This window comes from Bos indicus x Bos taurus, chromosome 15 (genome assembly GCF_003369695.1).
Source record: "Bos indicus x Bos taurus breed Angus x Brahman F1 hybrid chromosome 15, Bos_hybrid_MaternalHap_v2.0, whole genome shotgun sequence".
In the NCBI taxonomy this organism is placed as follows: domain Eukaryota; kingdom Metazoa; phylum Chordata; class Mammalia; order Artiodactyla; family Bovidae; genus Bos; species Bos indicus x Bos taurus.
This window is the reverse complement of record NC_040090.1, coordinates 1,855,621-1,880,352: the sequence shown is the minus strand read 5'-3', so window position 1 is coordinate 1,880,352 and position 24,732 is coordinate 1,855,621. Positions and strand designations below refer to the sequence as shown.

The 24,732-nt window shown below is 43.5% G+C and overlaps 1 protein-coding gene across 4 annotated transcripts in view; it reads right to left on the bottom strand.

Annotated features, from left to right (window-relative positions):
- LOC113905241 (glycine N-acyltransferase-like) overlaps positions 1-24,732 on the bottom strand; it is a 51,656-nt gene that overhangs the window by 14,637 nt on the left and 12,287 nt on the right. For all 4 annotated transcript variants that reach the window (XM_027562246.1, XM_027562248.1, XM_027562245.1 and 1 more), the window contains exons 3-5: positions 22,230-22,337; positions 11,739-11,865; positions 9,077-9,248 (exon numbers count right to left, since the gene is read on the bottom strand). In XM_027562246.1, the coding sequence (XP_027418047.1) occupies positions 9,077-9,248; positions 11,739-11,865; positions 22,230-22,337 (407 nt within the window). The remainder of the gene's footprint in view (positions 1-9,076; positions 9,249-11,738; positions 11,866-22,229; positions 22,338-24,732) is intronic.

Here is a 24,732-nt window from a genome sequence, read left to right as displayed (position 1 = left end):
CTCTCTTGCTTTTTCCATGATCCAGCGGATGTTGGCAATTTGATCTCTGGTTCCTCTGCCTTTTCTAAAACCAGCTTGAACATCAGGAAGTTCATGGTTCACATATTGCTGAAGCCTGGCTTGGAGAATTTTAAGCATTATTTTACTAGCATGTGAGATGAGTGCAATTGTGCGGTAGTTTGAGCATTCTTTGGCATTGCCTTTCTTTGGGATTGGAATGAAAACTGACCTTTTCCAGTCCTGTGGCTACTGCTGAGTTTTCCAAATTTGCTGGCATATTGAGTGCAGCACTTTCACAGCATCATCTTTCAGGATTTGGAAAAGCTCAACTGGAATTCCATCACCTCCACTAGCTTTGTCCATAGTGATGCTTTCTAAGGCCTGCTTGACTTAACATTTCAGGATGTCTGGCTCTAGGTCAGTGATCACACCATCATGATTATCTGGGTTGTGGAGATCTTTTTTGTACAGTTCTTCTGTGTATTCTTGCCATCTCTTCTTAATATCTTCTGCTTCTGTTAGGCCCATACCATTTCTGTCCTTTATCGAGCCCATCTTTGCATGAAATGTTCCTTTGGTATCTCTGATTTTCTTGAAGAGATCCCTAGTCTTTCCCATTCTGTTGTTTTCCTCTATTTCTTTGCATTGATCGCTGAAGAAGGCTTTCTTATCTCTTCTTGCTATTCTTTGGAACTCTGCATTCAGATGCTTATATCTCTCCTTTTCTCCTTTGCTTTTCGCTTCTCTTCTTTTCACAGCTATTTGTAAGGCCTCCCCAGACAGCCATTTTGCTTTTTTGCATTTCTTTTCCATGGAGATGGTCTTGATCCCTGTCTCCTGTACAATGTCATGAACCTCATTCCATAGTTGATCAGGCACTCTATCTATCAGATCTAGGCCCTTAAATCTATTTCTCACTTCCACTGTATAACCATAAGGGATTTGATTTAGGTCATACCTGAATGGTCTAGTGGTTTTCCCTGCTTTCTTCAATTTAAGTCTGAATTTGGCAATACGGAGTTCATGGTCTGAGCCACAGTCAGCTCCTGGTCTTGTTTTTGCTGACTGTATAGAGCTTCTCCATCTTTGGCTGCAAAGAATATAATCAATCTGATTTCGGTGTTGACGATCTGGTGATGTCCATGTATAGAGTCTTCTCTTGTGTTGTTGGAAGAGGGTGTTTGTTATGACCAGTGCATTTTCTTCACAAAACTCTATTAGTCTTTGCCCTGCTTCATTCCGTATTCCAAGGCCAAATTTGCCTGTTACTCCAGGTGTTTCTTGACTTCCTACTTTTGCATTCCAGTCCCCTATAATGAAAAGGACATCTGTTTGGGGTGTTAGTTCTAAAAGGTCTTGTAGGTCTTCATAGAACTGTTCAACTTCAGCTTCTTCAGCATTACTGGTTGGGGCATAGACTTGGATTACTGTGATATTGAATGGTTTGCCTTGGAAATGAACAGAGATCATTCTGTCGTTTTTGAGATTGCATCCAAGTACTGCATTTCGGACTCATTTGTTGACCATGATGGCTACTCCATTTCTTCTGAGGGATTCCTGCCCGCAGTAGTAGATATAATGGTCATCTGAGTTAAATTCACCCATTCCGGTCCATTTCAGTTCGCTGATTCCTAGAATGTCAACATTCACTCTTGCCATCTCTTGTTTGACTACTTCCAATTTGCCTTGATTCATGGACCTGACATTCCAGGTTCCTATGCAATATTGCTCTTTACAGCATCGGACCTTGCTTCTATCACCAGTCACATCCACAGCTGGGTATTCTTTTTGCTTTGGCTCCATCCCTTCATTCTTTCTGGAGTTATATCTCCACTGGTCTCCAGTAGCATATTGGGCACCTACTGACCTGGGGAGTTTCTCTTTCAGTATCCTATCATTTTGCCTTTCCAAACTGTTCATGGGGTTCTCAAGGCAAGAATACTGAAGTGGTTTGACATTCCCTTCTCCAATGGACCACATTCTGTCAGATCTCTCCACCATGACCCGCCCATCTTGGGTTGCCCCACGGGCATGGCTTAGTTTCATTGAGTTAGACAAGGCTGTGGTCCTAGTGTGATTAGATTGACTAGTTTTCTGTGAGTATGGTTTCAGTGTGTCTGCCCTCTGATGCCCTCTTGCAACACCTACTGTCTTACTTGGGTTTCTCTTACCTTGGGCATAGGGTATCTCTTCACGGCTGCTCCAGCAAAGCGCAGCCAATGCTCCTTACCTTGGACAAGGGTTATCTCCTCACCGCCACCCTTCCTGACCTTCAATGTGGAATAGCTCCGTATCCCACCCCTAGCCCTAGCGCCTACCTCCTAACCCTATGCTCCTAGACCCTGCCTGGGATTTGAACTCCTAACCTACAGACCTGCCTGCCTACCTGACTCTACCTGCTATGCTACCACAACTAGCTTGGAAAATTCTTAAAGAGGTCTGAATACCAGACCACCTTACCTGCCTCCTGAGGAACCTGTATGCAGACCAAGAAGGAACAGTTAGAACGAAACATGGAATAAGAGACTGGTTCAAAGTTGGAAAAAGAGTATGTCAAGACTATATTTTCACCCTGCTTATTTAACTTTTATGTAGAGTACATCACGTGGAATGCCAGGCTGGATGAAGCACAAGCTGGAATCAAGAGTGACAGGAGAAATATCAACAACTTCAGATATACAGATGACACCACCTTAACGGCAGAAAGCGAAGAGGAACTGAAGAGCCTCTTGATGAATGTGAAAGAGGAGAGTGAAAAAGCTGGGTTAAAACTCAACATTAAAAAAACTTAAGATTATGGCATCTGGTCCCATCACTTCATGGCAAATAGATGTGGGAAAAGTGGAAAAAGTGACTGACTTTGTTTTCTTGGGCTCCAAAATCACTGCAGATGGTGACTGCAGCCATGAAATTAAAAGGTGCTTGCTCCTTGGAAGAAAAGCTATGATCAACCTAGACACCATATTAAAAAGCAAAGACATCACTTTGCCAACAAAGTGATGCATATAATCAAAGCTATGGTTTTTCCAGTAGTCATGTACAGATGTGAGAATTAGACCATAAAAAGGCTGAGTATTTAAGAGTTGATGCTTTTGAACTGTGGTGTTGGAGAAGACTCTTGAGAGTCCCTTGGACTGCAAGGAGATCCAACCAGTCTATTCTGAAGGAGATCAGCCCTGGGATTTCTTTGGAAGGAATGATGCTGAAGCTGAAACTCCAGTACTTTGGCCACCTCATGCGAAGAGCTGACTCACTGGAAAAGACTCTGATGCTGGGAGGGATTGGGGGCAGGAGGAGAAGGGGATGACAGAGGATGAGATGGCTGGATGGCATCACTGACTTGATGGACGTGAGTCTGAGTGAACTCCGGGAGTTGGTGATGGACAGGGAGGCCTGTTGTGCTGCAATTCATGGGGTCACAAAGAGTTGGACACGACTGAGTGACTGAACTGAACTGAACAACCAAGAATATGCTACCCAACAAGACTCTCATTCGTATTTCACGGAGAAATCAAAAGCTTTCCAGACAAGCAAAAGTTAAGAGAATTCAGCACCACCAAAACAGATTCACAGCAAATGCTAAAGGAGCTTCTTTAGGAAGGAAACTCAAGAGAAGGAAGAGACCTAAAAAATTAAGAAAATGACAATAGGGTCCTATCAATAATCACATTAAATGTAAGTGGATTAAATGCAACAACAAAAAGACATAGATTGGCTGGATGGATGCAAATCTGTCATGTATCCACTTCCACTTACCACATCACTCTACTTAACCCCCCAAATTGCATGCAATTATTTTATACTCATAGATTAATCATGCTTCCATTGTGGCTTGCAAGTGTAATTATCTTTTATTCTTAGTTTGGCTATTACTTGTGAAAACTGATAAACATCTTTCACTACCGTGATTATGTAGCTAGTGTTCATTTTAATACCATTGCATCATGATCGGTCAACAGAAAACAACAGACTTTATCACTAAAACTACCACTTAATAGAAAAACTTGTAATCACTTTTTAAAATCCAGCTGCATATCAGAATTATCTTGGAATTTCTTGGAAAACACAAATGTGCCCAAAGTTCCAGATGTGATTTTAATGAGCTGCCATCTTCAGAAACAGCTGGAATATATGATGTTTCACTTTTATCCAGTTTGTTTCACTTTTTCTATTTCATAGTCAGTGATCCCATTTCCATTCAATATCACAGTAATCCAAGTCTATGCCCCAACCAGTAATGCTGAAGAAGCTGAAGTTGAACAGTTCTATGAAGACCTACAAGACCTTTTAGAACTAACACCCGAAAAAGATGTCCTTTTCATTATAGGGGACTGGAATGCAAAAGTAGGAAGTCAAGAAACACCTGGAGTAACAGGCAAATTTGGCCTTGGAATATGGAATGAAGCAGAGCAAAGACTAATAGAGTTTTGCGAAGAAAATGCACTGGTCATAACAAACACCCTCTTCCAACAACACAAGAGAAGACTCTACACATGGACATCACCAGATGGCCAACACCGAAATCAGATTGATTATATTCTTTGCAGCCAAAGATGGAGAAGCTCTATACAGTCAGCAAAAACAAGACCAGGAGCTGACTGTGGCTCAGACAATGAACTCCTTATTGCCAAATTTAGACTTAAATTGAAGAAAGCAGGGAAAACCACTAGACCATTCAGGTATGACCTAAATCAAATCCATTATGATTATACAGTGGAAGTGAGAAATAGTTTTAAGGGCCTAGATCTGATAGATAGAGTGCCTGATCAACTATGGAATGAGGTTCATGACATTGTACAGGAGACAGGGATCAAGACCATCTCCATGGAAAAGAAATGCAAAAAAGCAAAATGGCTGTCTGGGGAGGCCTTACAAATAGCTGTGAAAAGAAGAGAAGTGAAAAGCAAAGGAGAAAAGGAGAGATATAAAAATCTCAATGCAGAGTTCCAAAGAATAGCAAGAAGAGATAAGAAAGCCTTCTTCAGCGATCAATGCAAAGAAATAGAGGAAAACAACAGAATGGGAAAGACTAGGGATCTCTTCAAGAAAATCAGAGATACCAAAGGAACATTTCATGCAAAGATGGGCTCGATAAAGGACAGAAATGGTATGGACCTAAGAGAAGCAGAAGATATTAAGAAGAGATGGCAAGAATACACAGAAGAACTGTACAAAAAAGATCTCCACGACCCAGATAATCATGATGGTGTGATCACTGACCTAGAGCCAGACATCCTGGAATGTGAAGTCAAGTGGGCCTTAGAAAGCATCACTATGAACAAAGCTAGTGGAGGTGATGGAATTCCAGTTGAGCTTTTCCAAATCCTGAAAGATGATGCTGTGAAAGTGCTGCACTCTATATGCTAGCAAATTTGGAAAACTCAGCAGTGCCACAGGACTGGAAAAGGTCAGTTTTCATTCCAATCCCAAAGAAAGGCAATGCCAAAGAATGCTCAAACTATCACACAATTGCACTCATCTCACAGGCTAGTAAAGTAATGCTCAAAATTCTTCAAGCCAGGCTTCAGCAATATGTGAACCATGAACTTCCTGATGTTCAAGCTGGTTTTAGAAAAGGCAGAGGAACCAGAGATCAAATTGCCAACATCTGCTGGATCATGGAAAAAGCAAGAGAGTTCCAGGAAAACATCTATTTCTGCTTTATTGACTATGCCAAAGCCGTTGACTGTGTGGATCTCAATAAACTGTGGAAAATTCTGAGAGATGGGAATACCAGAACACCTGATCTGCCTCTTGAGAAATTTGTATGCAGGTCAGGAAGCAACAGTTAGAACTGGACATGGAACAACAGACTGGTTCCAAATAGGAAAAGAAGTTCGTCAAGGCTGTATATTGTCACCCTGTTTATTTAACTTCTATACAGAGTACATCATGAGAAATGCTGGACTGGAAGAAACACAAGCTGGAATCAAGATTGCCAGGAGAAATATCAATCACCTCAGATATGCAGATGACACCAGCCTTATGGCCGAAAGTGAAGAGAATCTAAAAAGCCTCTTGATGAAAGTGAAAGTGGAGAGTGAAAAAGTTGGCTTAAAGCTCAACATTCAGAAAAGAAGATCATGGCATCCGGTCCCATCACTTCATGGGAAATAGATGGGGAAACAGTGGAAACAGTGTCAGACTTTATTTTTCTGGGCTCCAAAATCACTGCAGATGGTGACTGCAGCCATGAAATTCAAAGACGCTTACTCCTTGGAAGGAAAGTTATGACCAACCTAGATAGTATATTGAAAAGCGGAGACATTACTTTGCCAACAAAGGTTCGTCTAGTCAAGGCTATGGTTTTTCCTGTGGTCATGTATGGATGTGAGAGTTGGACTGTGAAGAAGGCTGAGTGCTGAGGAATTGATGCTTTTGAAGTGTGGTGTTGGAGAAGACTCTTGAGAGTCCCTTGGACTACAAGGAGATCCAACCAGTCCATTCTGAAGGAGATCAGCCCTGGGATTTCTTTGGAAGGAATGATGCTAGAGCTGAAACTCCAGTACTTTGGCCACCTCATGCAAAGAGTTGACTCATTGGAAAAGACTGATGCTGGGAGGGATTGGGGGCAGGAGGAGAAGGGGATGACAGAGGATGAGATGGCTGGATGGCATCACTGACTTGATGGACGTGAGTCTGAGTGAACTCCGGGAGTTGGTGATGGACAGGGAGGCCTGGCGTGCTGCGATTTATGGCGTCGCAAGGAGTCGGACACGACTGAGTGACTGACCTGATCCGATCCGATCCCATTTCATTCAGCTTATGGTTTCCAATTTCTCCATCTCTGTTTTTTGTTGTTCTTTCTCTAGCGTTTACCAAGTGTAGTAGAAAATCTTTCCTATACTACATATACATCTATATACATTCAGTTCAGTTCAGTCGCTCAGTCGTGTCCGACTCTTTGCGACCCCATGAATCACAGCACGCCAGGCCTCCATTAAGCATGATATATATATTTTAGAAAACATGAAGTTTTGCTGAGATAAATATTTGACATTTTTGGTTCTATTTGTTTGACTAGGTATGAATAGAATGTTAGATTTCTAATTTATATTCACTCAAAATTTTGATATAGTTTCATATATTCCGGCATCTAGTATTATTGCTAAAAATCTAGAAAGTTTATTATTTTGTGACATTTAAAAAATTTGAATGAGGCTTGAAACTTCTAATTCAATTCTGAAAATATAAATAGGTATTATGTTGTAAAAAAACAACAGGAGATTAACATGTAATACAGTATTATTAAAGTATAGATTTTATTCAAATTTTACAAAATTTTATGCTAGTGTCTATTATTTATTTTCATACCTTATTCTAGATTCTACATTGTGTTTAGTTGCACTGAGTAGCTTCAGCTGCATGCAATGAACTTTGATAAATTCCCTTTTTATTCTTTTACTAATATTTTCTAATTTTCCTTGTCATGGTTTCTTAGATACACTCATCATATAAAAGTGGACATTTAATTTCTAATTACATGGGTTTTTAAAATTATCCTTGATATTAAATATTAATTTCTTATTTAAATGCTTTCTTCTCTGCAATCAACCTCTGTGTTTTTTCAGTCTTTTAACCTTTTTGAGGCTTTCAATGGCTAGGTCAAAGATCTCTCTCAGTAAATGTCCCATTGCATTTGAAAACATGTGGGTTATTTTCAAACTTCTTTAGATATTGATTTTGAACATGATTCCACAGTGAGAAGAGAACAGACTCTGTACGATTTCAATACCTTTAGACCATGAAACTTTCTCACCTTGTTATATATCCCTGGATATGTCCCACTGTCTCCTCGTTTATAGTCTGTGGGAACTTGAATGGAATTTGTACCCTGCTGCTGTGTGAAAATTGTATAAATCTTAATTATGTTGAATTGGTTTATAGTGATTTTCAGGTCTACTATATCCTTCTAATTTTGTGTCTATTCATTTAGTAATTTTTAATAGTTTGATGTTGAAACTCCAACTAAAAATCTTAGTTTATCTACTTAAAAAAATTACTTGTAATATATAGTGGCACAATAGGTAACTTTGTTCTGTACTTTCCAAGTCCCCTGTAAATGTGTCATCGTACTGTCATAATTTTAAAAATAAAAACAATTTTTAAAGAGTTAATGATTAGGATCTGTGCAGCCACAGAAACAGAACAGCTGTTGACTTAGAAACTGTTAACAGTTTAGACTACAGCCTGGCCACGTAGCCGAATCAGGGAAGTGACATATAGATAAAGGCCTGATGCACATTCCCAAGCCGTCTTTACAGGAAGCAGACCCCCTCCAGATGAGCACTTCTGACCGCAAGAACATAGACCCCAGACTGGTCAAAACCAGAAGGTTGATTTTGCTTGTAACTTCACCTGATGGCAACCAGAGAACTGCGCACAAGGCAATCGTGCTCTCTGCAGCCCTCCTGCTCACACTGCCTTAGAACCCCTTCCCTGAAAACCATTGAGGAGTCGAGTTGTTTGAGCTCGAGCTGCCCATCTGACCCTGGACACACTGCTCCCCTCACCCCATATAAGGAACCAGCTCCCCACCCTCAGCAAGCAAGCAAGGGAAAGCGTTGCTGGTTTTCACCCCCACCTGCTGCAGCAGGGTGTCAGTGAAGCTCTGCCTGAATTTCTTGTCGGGCTTCTAATCAATGTCTGTCGCTTGGAGAAGGCCAAGCACCCTGGTCAGTATCAAAGTCACGAGTCAAGGAATGCCCAGAGCCACCAGGAGAAGAAGCAAGGATGGATTCTCTCCTAGGGGCTTTGAAGGGAAGATAGGTTTGCCAGCTCCTGGACTTGGGATCCTGGCCTCCACAACCAGAAGGATAACTTTCTGCTGTTTGAATCCATCCCAGTCCGTTGTGTCTTCTTGTGACCGTCTTAAGAGACTAATGCGCTGGCTGCTTCAGTGGTAACAGATATGACGTTTTTGGCTCTGTTTTGTTTTATCCTGCCATGTGGCTTGTGGGTGCGATTTTAACTACTTCTCAGACCAGAGGGACTAAACCTCGGCAGGCAGTGGAAGTGTGGAGTCCTAACCGCTGGACCGCCAGGGATTCCCCAGAGCAGACTCTGTCAGACTTACCTGGATTTGTGTTTACCACCATCGCCTGACACATTTTTTGCCTCCAGCAGAGAAGCAGCCAATTTCTTTCCGGGCTCAGAGGCCATATAGAGAAAGCACTGTGTCTGCTTGACCTTGCCTGATTTAGTAGCTGCAAGATTTTTTATCACGTCATCCAGGCTGGACTGTGAACCTAGATGGAGGAAATGCAGAATCATATGACATATCATTGTTCATTTAAACGTCAGGAAAAAGCTGTCCGATGACTGCAAGGTTTGTGGGTTTCGAATGATTAAAGTTTGTGGGTTTCCATCATGAAAAGACCTCTATGGGATAATAGTAAGTCACTCTCACATTTAAAAGAAATTCATTTGCAAAGTTGAAATAGGGACACAGACATAGAGAACAAACATGCAAACTCCAAAGGGTCAAAGTGGAGGATGGGATTAACTGGGAGATTGGGGTTGCCGTATATGCAGTACTATGTATAAAATAGATGACTAATGAGAGCCTACCATAGAGCACAGGAAAGTACTCGGTGCTCTGTGGTGATCTAAACAGAAAGGAAATCCAAAAAAAGGGGGTGATACGTGTGCATACATACGGCCCAGAAACTGATGTAGCAGTATAAAGCAACTAAACTCCAATTACAAAAATTAAAACTGGGATAACACTACAATTCCTGAACACATCAGAGTACAGGTATGCTCATCAAAGGAGATGAGGTGAAGATAATAACCAGCATTTATTGAATTTATTTAACAATTCTATGCTGTAGGTTGTTGCTATAATGGTCCCAGTTTTTTCTTCTTCGCTTTCTGGACTGTTTTCTGCTGACCTGACTTCTGGGATTGGCTGTGAAACTTGTTTGGGCCAATGGAGCAATGGCAAAGGCGACTGAATAAGAAGCTTGAAAAGTGACTATGTGTGAAGTTTGCCTTTTCTCTCTGCTCTTAAGAACCTTGGGTGACTTCTGTATATCACCCAAGCCACTTCACTGGCACAGCCAGTAGCCAGTACAGACGAAGCCAGCGTTAACAGCCGGCCTCCAGATTGTGGCTAACTTAGTCCTGCCAGTTCATGGACAACCCCCAGCTGACTGCAGTCACATGGGGTGAACCCAGGAGAGACCAGTGGAAGAATCACCCAGCTGAGTCTCGTACAAACTGCTGACCCACAACATGTGAGCTAATGAGCGATTGTGTTTTGCAGTCACTACTTTGGGGTGGTTTCAAAACCTGACTGATAAAACCAGGCATAGGGCCATTTCTTATGCAAGATCTCACTTAATCTTTAAATAGCCCTATGTTTGGGGGACTACAATAATTGCTATTTTTACTCATCAGAAGACTGATCCACAGAGCTGTTGTTCCTTGTCTTAGACCACACAACTACTAACAGGCCTAACAAGCTCACAACTTCAGCTAATCTGACTCCAGAGAACACATTTTTTTTTTTTTTGGCTACATTGTAAGGCTTGTGGGATCTTAATTCCCTCACCAGGGATCGAACCTGGGTCCCTGGCAGTGAGAGCACAAAGTCCTAACCACTGAATGCCAGGGAATTCCCAAACATATTTGTAGTCACTAAATTCCTCCTCTGTAAGTATGATATATTGACACACCATGGAGGTGAGGCAGAACGGAAGCTCTGCTCCCATATCATCGATCCTGGAATAAACCATGAATTTTTGTTGTTGTTCAGTTGCTAAGTCGTGTCTGACTCTTTACGACCTGTGGACTGTAGCACGCCAGGCTCCTCTGTCCTCCACTATCTCCCAGAGTTTGATCAAATCCATGTCCATTGAGTTGGTGGTGCTTTCTAACCATCTCATCCTCTGCCACTGTCTTCTCCCTTTGCCTTCAGTCTTTCCCAGCATCAGGTCTTAATTCCAATGAGTTGAATCAGGTAGCTGTGAATTTTTAACTATTAAGAAATTCTATTGCTCGTGATTCCCCGTGTAAACCCCACACACAACAGTCTTTAAGTTCTAATTCACTACTGTTGGAGGAGGTCATCAAGAAGACATGTCGCCCTTGACTCCGGAGGCAACTGGAGGCTTCCCCCTCCCTCCACTGTCCTTGGAACAGGCGTTACACTTGCCTTCCAGAAACTGCTCCAAGGACACAGCCTTGAGATAGAAGTGTGGTGTTCACATATCTGGATTGGGCACATGATTAAACCCAGATAAGGCCACTATATACGTTTTTAAGATTTTTGCAGGCAGATGAGGGGATTCCCTCATCCTGCAGTCTCCCAGGACAAGCCTGGAGGTAAGTTCTCCTGCTTATTAACTTGCCACCCGCCAGTCTGGAGTGTCTGGGATTGCAATAAAGATGTAGAAGGCGTGTGTGTGCATGAGTGTGTGAGAGGGAGTGTGTGAGTGTTAGTCACTCAGTCATGTCAGACTCTTGCAACCCCATGGACTGTAGCCCACCAGACTCCTCTGTCCCTGAAATTGTCCAGGAAGAACACTGGAGTGGGTTGCCATTCCCTTCTCCAGGGGATCTTCCTGATGCAGTGATCAAACCCAGGTCTCCTGCATTGCAGGCAGATTCTTTACCTTCTGAACCACCCAAGAAGCCTGCTATGGAGGATACAGGGGTGTCACTCCAGAGGTAAAGGGACCCTACATATCCGACACAGGAGAGTCCAGCAGCCTGCCCACATCCTGGCCCCTTACTTTGAATCTGCAGATGTTGCTTCCAGTTGATGACTTCTGGCGAGCCAAGGAATTCCTGACATTTCTTAGGGTCCTTGGAGTAGACTTGATAAGTATTGGTGTAGTGATCAAGGTCATCTGTCATCTCCTGTTTGGGTCAGGAAAGTAGAATCCACCAAAATGCATCTACTTAGTGAATGCCATACTAGTTCTCAGTGTTCCGTTATATTATGATATTTTAAAAATACTAAAATATTAGCATTTTTTGTTGTATTGATTTTATTGAAGGATTATTTACATTATGAGATCAAGTCAAGAACTCCCTTATTCAATTAATAATTAAAAATGTCTTGAACACAACTACTTCCAACTCAGTTATTGCTCTAAATTTTCAAACCTAACAAAAATAATCTATTTAAAATTACTTTTCACCCCTCCACGAAACACATGAAGAAGCTTGCAAAGGGACTGAGAGCTGAATCTTTCTGTTTCCTGCTGCTCTTGAGAACCCTGAGGCTTCTGTGTGTGCCCAGTCCACTTCCATAAGTGTGGTCAATAACAGCGAAAACCAAGCCAGCAGCCATGGCCAGACTTGGGACTGCGACTTACCCAGTTCTACCAGCTCAGTAAAATGACAATTGAGAAGCTAAATATTTGGCCAAAAGAATACACCCCACTTTAGGGCAAAGATGTTTAGATTATGTGGGCTATGAACATGCCTTTATTGAAACAGAGACAGGCAACAGGTCAGACGATTCTTCTATACATTGTGAAACCAAGAAAAAGATGATGAAATCGATTTGCTTTCTTTAAAAAATACTCAAGGGCTTCTCTGGTGGTCCAGTTAAGACTCCATGCTTCTGCTGCAGGAGGCATGGGTTGGACTGGGGGGCATGTGTTCCATCCCTGGTTGGGGAACTAAGATCCCACATGCTGCACAGAATGGCCAAAAAACAAAAATCATGCTGTTGTAAAACCAACAAAAATCCCATCGGCAAACAAGCGTACTCATTTAAGTGTACCTAGTGAAATTATTAAAACGGACACAGGAGGATAAAGGAATAGATAAGAGGAGAAACTTCCTTTACCTAGTGAAGAATCGGAAAGCCTTTCCCCCTATAACTGGAAAATATGACACACAACTGCACTTGCAATTCAGCAAGGGTTACTTCTGATCAAACTGTATTTTTAAGAGTAACGCCACCAAAAATGTCCGTATAGGAGACCCCAGCCTCTGTCCCTCACAAAGATCAATAATTAGATCAATAATTAGGTCAATTTTGCCTACTACCCACACACATAGAAAAAGCTATGAGAGAGCCCTGGAGTCCTGCAACACAGGAGAATTTAAAAAAAAAAAAAATTGAGACTAGCTGCCCCCAAAGAGAAGAAAGACAGTCCCATTTCGCCTGCATCATCCCATTCACCAAGCCAGCATTGCCCAGTGCCAAGAGGGAACTCCCCAGCTAGAAAGAGCTCTCTCTCACCAAGAGAGGAAGTACAGGATGAAGGGGCAGCTTCCTCAGCCTTCTAGAGCACCACACCAAGGTCCCACTCCAGTTTCATCCCACCCAGACTGGCAAAACTGAGATAAATAGAGGTGGTTAGAAATGAGAAAGAAGTGCAGGGGCCACCAGTAGCAGCCATGTAATGGGGGTGATGCACAGTTCACCCTGACCTGCTCTGCAGGAAAAGCCAGCAGTTTTTGCCCCTGCAGAATTCAACAGTCAGCATCGGACCACCTGCAGACATCAACAAATTTTGCCCCACCAGTATTCACATACTCTGTCAGCCACCCAAGACCCTCCTCCCACCCTCCCCGACCGGCTCCTACCGGAACCCGGTCACCGAACCCACAGTCAGCTCTGCAGCTGCATGAATACAAGCTGACATCCACCACCCAGCACACGTTGGGGGCTGGCCCCTCCAGCTGTGTACTTGCGTGCCACTCAACAGGTGACTGTCACTGGCCTCCACTGCCATTCGCACAGTGAGAGACAGACTGTGCAGTCATGAGAGAGCCCATTCATAGCTAGGGTCCCCACAGCTGTCTGTGGGCCTGGATCGGGCCTGCACCCCTGCACTGACCTGCAGCTGACCCCCCCAGCTGCCTGCCTGCATGCCCCCATCCCCAATTGCTGTGCCCTCATGGCAAGACCCAGTAGACACTGTATTGAGTGCCAGCGAGGCCCCCCACGGCTGCCAGTGCACCTGCAGTTGGTCCTGGCCCTGCTGCCTGCCAGGGCCCCCACTATCACGTGCCTGTTTGCAAACGGCCCAGCCACTACCCAAGAGTCTGCCGCTGGCCCCCACAGCTGTGTCTGAACACACCACTGATGGCAGCCACTACCACACCTGCCCTGGCCCATAGCCACTGGACTTGGAGGCATCATTGAGGACCCCAAAGGCCCTGAAGCCACTGTTGACCCCCCTGAAATGCTTACCAAGGATCACACAGTTGTCAGTGTGGATCCCAGTAGCCTGAGTGGAAAAGCCATCACCCCCTAGCCCTGAAGACCAGTGCCACCACAAGCCCCTGCACTCAGTGCCCTGTACCGCTAGACCTGGGGCCACAGCACGTGCTAGAGAGCCCCAGCAAGGCACTCAGTCATGTCTGACTCTTTGTGACTCCGCGGACTACAGCCAAATCTCTTCTGTCCATGAGATTTCCAAGGCAAGAATACTGGACTGGGTAGCCATTCCCTTCTCCAGGGGATGGAACTCGAGTCTCCTGCATTGCAGGCAGATTCTTTACTATCTGAGCCACCAGGGAAGCTCCTACCCATGAGAAAATTTTCCCTTACCAAAGTCAGTCCATAAAGTACGGAAGGTTGTTTCTTCAAAAGTTCAGGCACCTATGCAAGGATATAGGGCTCATAAAGAACCCGATGTGAAGAACCGACTCCTTGGAAAAAACCCTGATGCTGGGAAAGATTGGAGGCGGGAGGAGAAGTGGACAGCAGAGCATGAGACGATTGGATGGCATCACCGACTTGATGGACATGAATTTGAGCAAGCTCCAGGAGTTGGTGATGGACAGGGAGGCCTGGTGTGCTGCAGTCCATGGGGTCACAAAGAGTTGGACACAACTGAACAACTGAACTGAAAAAACCAGCAAAATATGAAACCACCAAAAGAATACAGTAAACCCCAGCTCCAAAGCAATGATACCCAGGAATTTCCTAACAAAGAATTCAAAATAATTTTTCAAAAGATGCTCAGAGAGCTGTAAGAGAACACAGAAAAATAATTTAACAGCATCAGGACAACAATACAAGAACAAAATGAGACATTCAGAGATGGAAAACATAAAAAAGAACCAAAGAAAACTTTTGAAAGTGAAGAATAGTAGGAGTACACAGAAGAATTCAGTAGAGCACTTCGACAGCAATGTAAACCAAACTGAGGAGAGAATCAGAGCTCAGAGTTAGACCAAGTGAAATTATCTAAGTAGAAGAGCAAAAAGAAAAAGAATAAAAGACAGTGAGGAAAGCCTGTGTGACCTATGAAAGTGAAGTGAAAGTCATTCACTCGTGTTTGACTCTGCCACCCCATGGACTATACAGTTCAAGGAATTCTCCAGGTCAGACTACTGAAGTGAGTAGTCATTGCCTTCTCCAGGGGATCTTCCCAACCCAGGGATTGAACCCAGGTCTCCTGCATTGCAGGTGGACCCTTTACCAGCTGAGCCACCAGGGAAGCCCATATGCCTTGAATACACCGAAATTAATTTCATGAAACTCCTTATCTATAGGATACCTCAAAAGAACCAATTTGTGAATTTATTAATTTCCAGAAGTAGAAGAGACGGAAAGAGGGAAGAAAGTTTGTTTAAAGAAATAATGGCTGAGAACTTCCGAATTCTTGGAAGAAATTTGGATATACAAGTTTGAGAAGCTAATAGGTCACCAAACAACTTAAAGAGGAACTCACTTAGATACATTAGAATAATATTGTTGAAAATCCCTTAAGGCGGCTATCAGTCGATGTCTCAGAGACCTTGCAAGCCAGAAGAAAATAGGGCAATATATTTAAAGTGTGGAAAGAAATAAACTGTCAACCAAAACTACTTTACCTGTCAAATTTGTTCTTCAGAGACAAGACAGACTTTCACTAACAAATAAAAACTGAAGAAATTCATCACCCAAAGTCTTGCCTTATAAGAAATGTCAAAATGGGAACAGTTCTCAGAACAGTTCCAAGTAATCCTCTTAAAATAGGCAGAGGAATTGAATAGACATTTTTCCAAACAAGATATACAAATGGCCAGCACATACATGAAAAAGTGCTCTATATCACGAATTAGCAGGTAAATGCAAATCAAGACCACATACACAGCAGAACGGTTATCATCAAAAGACAAGAGATAACAAACATTGGGCGGGGGGCAGTGGTTTGGAGAAAAAGGAACCCTCGTGCACTGTTGGTGGGAATGTAAACTGGCATAACCACTTTAGAAATGGTATGGTGGTCTCCCCCCAAATTTAAAACAGAACTGTCCTAGGAATTGGGAATCCCATTCTGGGTGTGCATCCAAAGGAAATGAAAACAGGACCTGGAGGAGACACGTGTGCTCCGTGCTCAATGCAATGTTATTCCCAATAGCCACGACATGGAGACAACGAATGAACGGACAGGGAACATGTGGCATGTCTGGCAGTGGAACATCAGTCAGCCTGGAGAAAGAAGCAAATCCTGCCGTTTGTGATCCGTGGGTAGACCCTGTGTGCATTGTGCTACGTGAAATGGGCAGACAGAGGAAGGCATGATGTCTTCCGTGCGTGGATTTTAAAACACTTTATCACAGAAACAGAGGTTCCTAGAGGCTGGGGATGCCCAGGAACGGGCAGTGGGGAAATGTTGGTCAAAGGGCACAAACTTCCAGTTATAAGACAAATAAGTTCTGAGGATAAAAGGCAGAGAACGAGGACCATAGTTCAGATCAGATCAGTTGTTCAGTCGTGTCCAACTCTTTGCGACCCCATGAATCGCAGCACGCCAGGCCTCCCTGTCCATCACCAACTCCCGGAGTTCACTCAGACTCACGTCCATCGAGTCAGTGATGCCATCCAGCTATCTCATCCTCTGTCGTCCCGTTCTCCTCCTGCCCCCAATCCCTCCCAGCATCAGAGTCTTTTCCAATGAGTCAACTCTTTGCATGAGGTGGCCAAAGTACTGGAGTTTCAGCTTTAGCATCATTCCTTCCAAAGAAATCCCAGGGCTGATCTCCTTCAGAATGGACTGGTTGGATCTCCTTGCAGTCCAAGGGACTCTCAAGAGTCTTCTCCAACACCACAGTTCAAAAGCATCAATTCTTCGGCGCTCAGCCTTCTTCACAGTCCAACTCTCACAGCCATACATGACCACAGGAAAAACCATAGCCTTGACTAGATGAACCTCTGTTGGCTAAGTAATGTCTCTGCTTTTGAATATGTTATCTAGCTTGGTCATAACTTTCCTTCCAAGGAGTAAGCGCCTTTTAATTTCATGGCTGCAGTCACCATCTGCAGTGATTTTGGAGCCCAGAAAAATAAAGTCGGACACTGTTTCCACTGTTTCCCCATGTATTTCCCATGAAGTGATGGGACCAGATGCCATGATCTTCGTTTTCTGAATGTTGAGCTTTAAGCCAACTTGTTCACTCTCCACTTTCACTTTCATCAAGAGGCTTTTGAGTTCCTCTTCACTTTCTTCCATAAGGGTGGTGTCATCTGCATATCTGAGGTGATTGATATTTCTCCTGGCAATCTTGATTCCAGCTTGAGTTTCTTCCAGTCCAGCGTTTCTCATGATGTACTCTGCATAGAAGTTAAATAAACAGGGTGACAATATACAGGCTTGAAGAACTCCTTTTCCTATTTGGAACCAGTCTGTTGTTCCATGTCCAGTTCTAACTGTTGCTTCCTGACCTGCATACAAATTTCTCAAGAGACAGATCAGGTGGTCTGGTATTCCCATCTCTTCCAGAATTTTCCACAGTTTATTGTGATCCACACTGTCAAAGGCTTTGGCATAGTCAATAAAGCAGAAATAGATGTTTTTCTGGAACTCTCTTGCTTTTTCCATGATCCAGCGGATGTTGGCAATTTGATCTCTGGTTCCTCTGCCTTTTCTAAAACCAGCCTGAACATCAGGAAGTTCACGGTTCACATATTGCTGAAGCCTGGCTTGGAGAATTTTAAGCATTACTTTACTAGTGTGTGAGATGAGTGCAATTGTGCAATAGTTTGAGCATTCTTTGGCATTGCCTTTCTTTGGGATTGGAATGAGAACTGACCTTTTCCAGTCCTGTGGCCACTGCTGAGTTTTCCAAATTTGCTGGCATATTGAGTGCAGCACTTTCACAGCATCATCTTTCAGGATTTGGAATGGCTCCACTGGAATTCCATCACCTCCACTAGCTTTGTTCTAGGCCCACTTGACTTCACATTCCAGGATGTCTGGCTCTAGGTCAGTGATCACACCATTGTAATTATCTGGGTCGTGGAGATCTTTTTTGTACAGTTCTTCTGTGTATTCTTGCCATCTCTTCTTAATATCTTCTGCTTCTGTTAGGTCCATATCATTTCTGTCCTTTATCGAGCCCATCTTTGCATGAAATGTTCCTTTGGTATCTCTGATTTTCTTGAAGTGATCCCTAGTCTTTCCCATTCTGTTGTTTTCCTTTATTTCTTTGCATTGATCACTGAAGAAGGCTTTCTTATCTCTTCTTGCTATTCTTTGGAACTCTGCATTCAGATGTTTATATCTCTCCTTTTCTCCTTTGCTTTTCGCTTCTCTTCTTTTCACAGCTATTTGTAAGGCCTCCCCAGACAGCCATTTTGCTTTTTTGCATTTCTTTTCCACAGGGATTGTCTTGATCCCTGTCTCCTGTACAATGTCACGAACCTCATTCCATAGTTCATCAGGCACTCTATCTATCAGATCTAGTCCCTTAAATCTATTTCTCACTTCCACTGTATAATCATAAGGGATTTGATTTAGGTCATACCCGAATGGTCTAGTGGTTTTCCCTGATTTCTTCAATTTCAGTCTGAATTTGGCAATAAGGAGTTCATGGTCTGAGCCACAGTCAGCTCCTGGTCTTGTTTTTGCTGACTGTATAGAGCTTCTCCATCTTTGGCTGCAAAGAATATAATCAATCTGATTTCGGTGTTGACGATCTGGTGATGTCCATGTATAGAGTCTTCTCTTGTGTTGTTGGAAGAGGGTGTTTGTTATGACCAGTGCATTAGTCTTTGCCCTGCTTCATTCCGTATTCCAAGGCCAAATTTGTCTGTTACTCCAGGTGTTTCTTGACTTCCTACTTTTGCATTCCAGTCCCCTATAATGAAAAGGACATCTGTTTTGGGTGTTAGTTCTAAAAGGTCTTGTAGGTCTTCATAGAACCGTTCAACTTCAGCTTCTTCAGTGTTACTGGTTGGAGCATAGACTTGGATTACTGTGGTATTGAATGGTTTGCCTTGGAAATGAACAGAGATCATTCTGTCGTTTTTGAGATTGCACCCAAGTACTGCATTTTGGACTCTTTTGTTGACCATGATGGCTACTCCATTTCTTCTGAGGGATTCCTGCCTGAAGTAGTAGATATAATGGTCATCTGAGTTAAATTCACCCATTCCGGTCCATTTCAGTTCGCTGATTCCTAGAATGTCAACACTCACTCTTGCCATCTCTTGTTTGACCTCTTCCAATTTGCCTTGATTCATGGACCTGACATTCCAGGTTCCTATGCAATATTGCTCTTTACAGCATCGGACCTTGCTTCTATCACCAGTCACATCCACAGCTGGGCATTGTTTTTGCTTTGGCTCCATCCCTTCATTCTTTCTGGAGTTATATCTCCACTGGTCTCCAGTAGCATATTGGGCACCTACTGACCTGGGGAGTTTCTCTTTCAGTATCCTATCATTTTGCCTTTTCATACTGTTCATGGGGTTCTCAAGGCAAGAATACTGAAGTGGTTTGCCTTTCCCCTCTCCAGCAGATCACATTCTGTCAAATCTCCCCACTATGACCCACCCATCTTGGGTTGCTGCACTGGCAAGTCTTAGTTTCATTGAGTTAGACAAGGCTGTGGTCCTAGTGTGATTAGATTGACTTGTTTTCTGTGAGTATGGTTTCAGTGTGTCTGCCCTCTGATGCCCTCTTGCAACACCTACCGTCTTACTTGGGTTTCTCTTACCTTGGGTGTGGGGTATCTCTTCACGGCTGCTCTAGCAAAGCGCAGCCAATGCTCCTTACCTTGGACAAGGGGTACCTCACCACTGCCCTTCCTGACCTTCAACGTGGGATAGCTCCTCTAGGCCCTTCTGCGCCTGCGCAGCCACGGCTCCTTGGACGTAGGGTTGGTCCTCCTGGCCACCGCCCCTGGCCTCGAGCGTGAGGGCGTAGGGGTAGCTCCTCTGGCCCGTTGCTCCTGGCCTCGGGCTTAGGGGCGTGGGGTAGCTCCTCATGCCCACCGCCCCTGGCCTCGGGTTTGGGGCGTGGGGTATCTCCTCCCGGCCGCCGCCCCTGACCTCAGACGCTGGGTATCTCCTCTCGGCCGCCCCCTCCCCCCCCGCCCGACCTCGGATATAGGGTAGCTCCTCTGGGCTGTTCCTGCGCTGTCGCAGTCTAGTACTCTCGGCCGCTGCCCCTGACCTCGGACGTGGGGTAACTCCTCTTGGCCGCCGCCCTTTGGGCATGGGGTTCTCCCGGCTTCTGCCCCTGACTTCGGATGTGGGGTGGCTCCTCTCGGTCGTGCTTGGTGTACCCGTCGCAGCCGCCTGCGCTTTGGCGCACCCGTTGCAGGACCATAGTTAATGCTGTATTATATGCAGTTGAGCATTGAACGAAGAAGGAGTTAGGGACCCCAACTCTCCACACAGCTGAAAATCTGCGTGTAACTTTACAGTCATCCTTTGTATCTGCTATTCTGCATCCACAGATTCAAACATCGTCAGATAGTGGAGTACTGTAGCATGTAATTATTGGGGAAAAAAATATTTAAGTGGGCTTGTGCAGTTCCAACCCATGTTGTTCAAGGGTTAATTGTACTTGAAGGTTGCTGAGAGAGCAGATTTTGAATGTTTTCACTAAGAAATAGAATGGTAATTATGAGACAGGATGGAGTATTAGCTAAAGTTATGGAGGGAATCATTGTACTGTACGTGTATATCAAATCTGCAATGTTGTAGATCTGACACAATCTTATATGTCAATGATCATTCTTCAAGTTGGAAAAGTCTTATTTTTAAAACTGTATTTTTGAAAGTAGCTCAGATTTCTATCAATAATTAAAAGTGTTCGTTTTAAATTGTTATTTAATTTGGTTTCTTGAATATTTATTACCCGTTTCACTTCTATGTAAGTTATATTAAGTGATAATATATTTATATTACAATTTTACTTGATATTTTAAAATATAATTATACATTTTATTTTTGAATAAACATAACTATTAAATAAACTTAACTATTCAATTTCACTAATTAAAAAATTATCATACAATATGTAACCAACAATTCCAACTATGTAATTTGCTCCTTAATTTTCCTTAATTCACTCTTGTTTCAGACTTTATCTCTTGCAACTGCTTTGAATTAAGTTCTGATCTGCAACCATGTAAAAAATCCTATTTATATTCAACATCCAATTTTGGTAAAATTTCTACTAAGAATCATTCCTCTCCCTGCAACCTCTACCACATGCTTTTTCCCCTCCTGCCTGGTTTTATTTGCTTAATTGATGACCATAGGTTATAACATGGTGCAGCATCTCAACGGGAAGAGACCACCACAATGGGAAGTTTTGAGTTAGCATGAATGAGTTGATGTGGTTTCAAAACTGGTGTTTGTACAAGGTATGAAATATTTTTTTTCCCCTTAGGTTAAGGGTTTAAAATGGGCTTGATTTATTACATGTAGAAATCCAGCCTGGGAAATGCTTCTTTGATGCCTTTCACAAAAGATCAAGCGCTTGTCTACGCCATCAACATAATCCTACATTAGCACAGCCTCCCCCTGGTTGCCTCTATTCCCGCAAACTGGATGCAGGAAATGACAAAGCGTTTGGTCCTAAGCAGCAGCAGGATGCCATCTTGGTTTTGATTCTGGCCATTTCACACCATGGGGCCCTAGTGGCTCAGACAGTAAAGAATCCACCTGCAAGGCAGGAGACATGGGTTCAATCCCTGGGTTGGGAAGATTCCCTGGAGAAGGGAATGGCAGCCCACTCCAGTATTCTTGCCTGGAGAATTCCATGGACAGAGGAGCCTGGTGGGCGACAGTCCACAAGGTTGCAGAGTCAGACACGACTGAGCATCTAACCATTTCACACCATGATGTCATTTCCCTATGGATTTACCTATAATCTCCTCCAGGCTGTGGACTTTTTGAAGATAAGGACATGTTGACTATATCACCTTGATTTATTTCTATATTCCCAGGGTCTACCATATTGCCAACTGCATGGTAAGTACATAGCCAATATGAACATAAATACCTATTCATTCCACATCTGGCCCCTTACCTGCTCCTGAGGGCGGATAACCACTGTATTAAAATCAGGCCACTTGTCCACCAGAGCCTTTAGCTTGAAAGGGTTTCCCTGGTTTATGTGGAAGGTGGTCCCATAAACCTGTAGTATTACAAGAAAGTGAGAGGATTATCTTATTAGGAAGAGATGGCAAAGTGCCGTGCTTGCATAGGACAAGGTTTATTTTTATGAAATAATGGAATTCTTTGATTGGAAGGTACCTAGTAAGAACTTCAGCAGACCACTGGTGAGATTCTAAGTTTCCCCACAATAAATATATCTTTAAAAAATATTCACATAGAAGATATGCAAACCAACGGAATTTATGAACAGAACTCCCATTATGGAATGTAATAAGATCTTTAATAGATTTACATCTGTTCATGTAAGCGTGTACGTGCTAAGTCCCTTCAGTCGCGTCTGACTCTTTGTGACCCCATGGACTGTAGCCACCAGGTTCCTCCGGCCATGGGATTCTCCAGGCACACACAGCACATTTCACAAAACTGGAGAATATCAGATACACTCCACTCCAGGTGTTTCCAACTTCTTGACGAAAAAAAGTACTCTTCAAAGAATATCTTTTTTGCTGAAATCTTTGCATTTGTACCTGATATTTGCTTAGGGAAGGTTTTTAGAAGGGAGATTGCTGGGTTTAAAGCTATCTACATGTTTAAGGCTTTTCAACACATATTTTCAAATTAACCTCTGGTAAAGGTAACTATTTCCTACAAATCAGTGGAGGCTATAGTAACTAAAGGTCATGGAGAATTGTCTCTTTGGTCCCTTTACAGTAAATATAAACAAAACCAGATAGGCTACCTATAGAAGAATGCTTACCTTTCTCTTCCCCAGAGTAAAAGGATGGTTTACAAATGGTTAAGATTGAGGAAGGTGAAGATATTCAACTCATCCCAAATTATGCCAAGTCTTTCAAAGTATTGGCCTCAAATGAGATAAACCGATGTAGCCACAATTCACCCCACTGTAAATTTATGGTCTGATCTATACCCACAGTGGCTAATATTGGCATAGCTGCTCTGTGTGCAAGCACAGCCTGCCTGTTCCCCATCAAATCTTCTCATCTGGCAACAACCCCAAGAGACTGGAGGTCCTGTTACTCCCCCTCCTCTTTTATGGTGGCTGTGCAGCCTGTGGGATCTTTGCTTCAACATCAGGCATCCAGGGATTGAAGCCGGGCCCTAGGTAATGAAAGTACCAAGTCTTAACCCCTGGGGCCACCAGGGAATCCCTTCATGACTCCCATTCTGTGTGAGAAAGCCAAGGCACATAAAAGTTAAGTAACGTGGTGGGGAGACACAGCCTGCTGGTGGAAGGGGTGGGAACAGACCCAGGCAGGCTGCCCTTTTAGCTGTAGAACCAAGGAGGAGTCACCATCATCAAGGTAACTCCATGGTGGGATGAGGGTGCATATTCTAGACGAAACTGTAAGATAGAAACTGATACGTATAATTTATTGACCGAAGTCCAAGGCGCTGTGCTAAGCAGATGAGCATAAGGGTTAGGACTTGGCTTCAAATGTTCACTTGCCCAGAGTAAAATCCTGGCTGCTTACCGTGTAAACTTGGTGAAGCACAGAGACCTACTGGACTTTAGGAGCAACACCACAACAGGATTTTGACCCTGATACAGTCCAGATGCAGAACACTTCCCTTTCCATGAGGATGGCTCCTGAGGCTCTTATAGTCACATCCACTACCTTCCCATTGCCCCCTCCTCGTTCACCTCCAGAAGCCATCAGTGTGTTCTCTGTTTCTGAATTTGGTTATCTCAAGGATTTTATATAAACGAACTTATATAGTGTGGAACCCTTTGGGACTGGCTTTTTTCACTCAGCATCATTTTCTGGCTGCTGCTGCTGCTGCTACGTCACTTCAGTCGTGTCTGACTCTGTGCGACCCCATAGACAGCGGCCCACCAGGATTCCCCCGTCCCAGAGATTCTCGAGGCAAGAACACTGGAGTGGGTTGCCATTTCCTTCTCCAATGCATGAAAGTGAAAAGTGAGAGTGAAGTCGCTCAGTTGTGTCCAACCCTCAGCGACCCCATGGACTCTAGCCTACCAGGCTCTTCTGTCCATGGGATTTTCCAGGCCAGAGTACTGGAGTGGGGTGCCATCGCCTTCTCCAATAATTTTCTGAGGATTCATCCAAATTGCTGCAGGTATCCCTCGGTCATTTCTTCTTTATCACTTAGTAGTATCCCATAGTATGGATGTACCACAGTTCATTTAGCCACTCACCTATGGGAGGACATGTGAGTTGTTTCCAGCTTTTGACTATCATGGATCAGATTGTTATAGACATTAGGGCACACAGTTTTGTGTGAACATAAACTTGCATTTCTCTAGGGCAAATGCTCAAGGTTGTCGTCGCTGGCTGTGCGCTGGTTGCACGATTGGTTAGACACTTACAAATGGCTGTTTAAGAGGGGCTGCACCATCTCACATTCCCAGCAGTGATGTATGAGAGATCCAG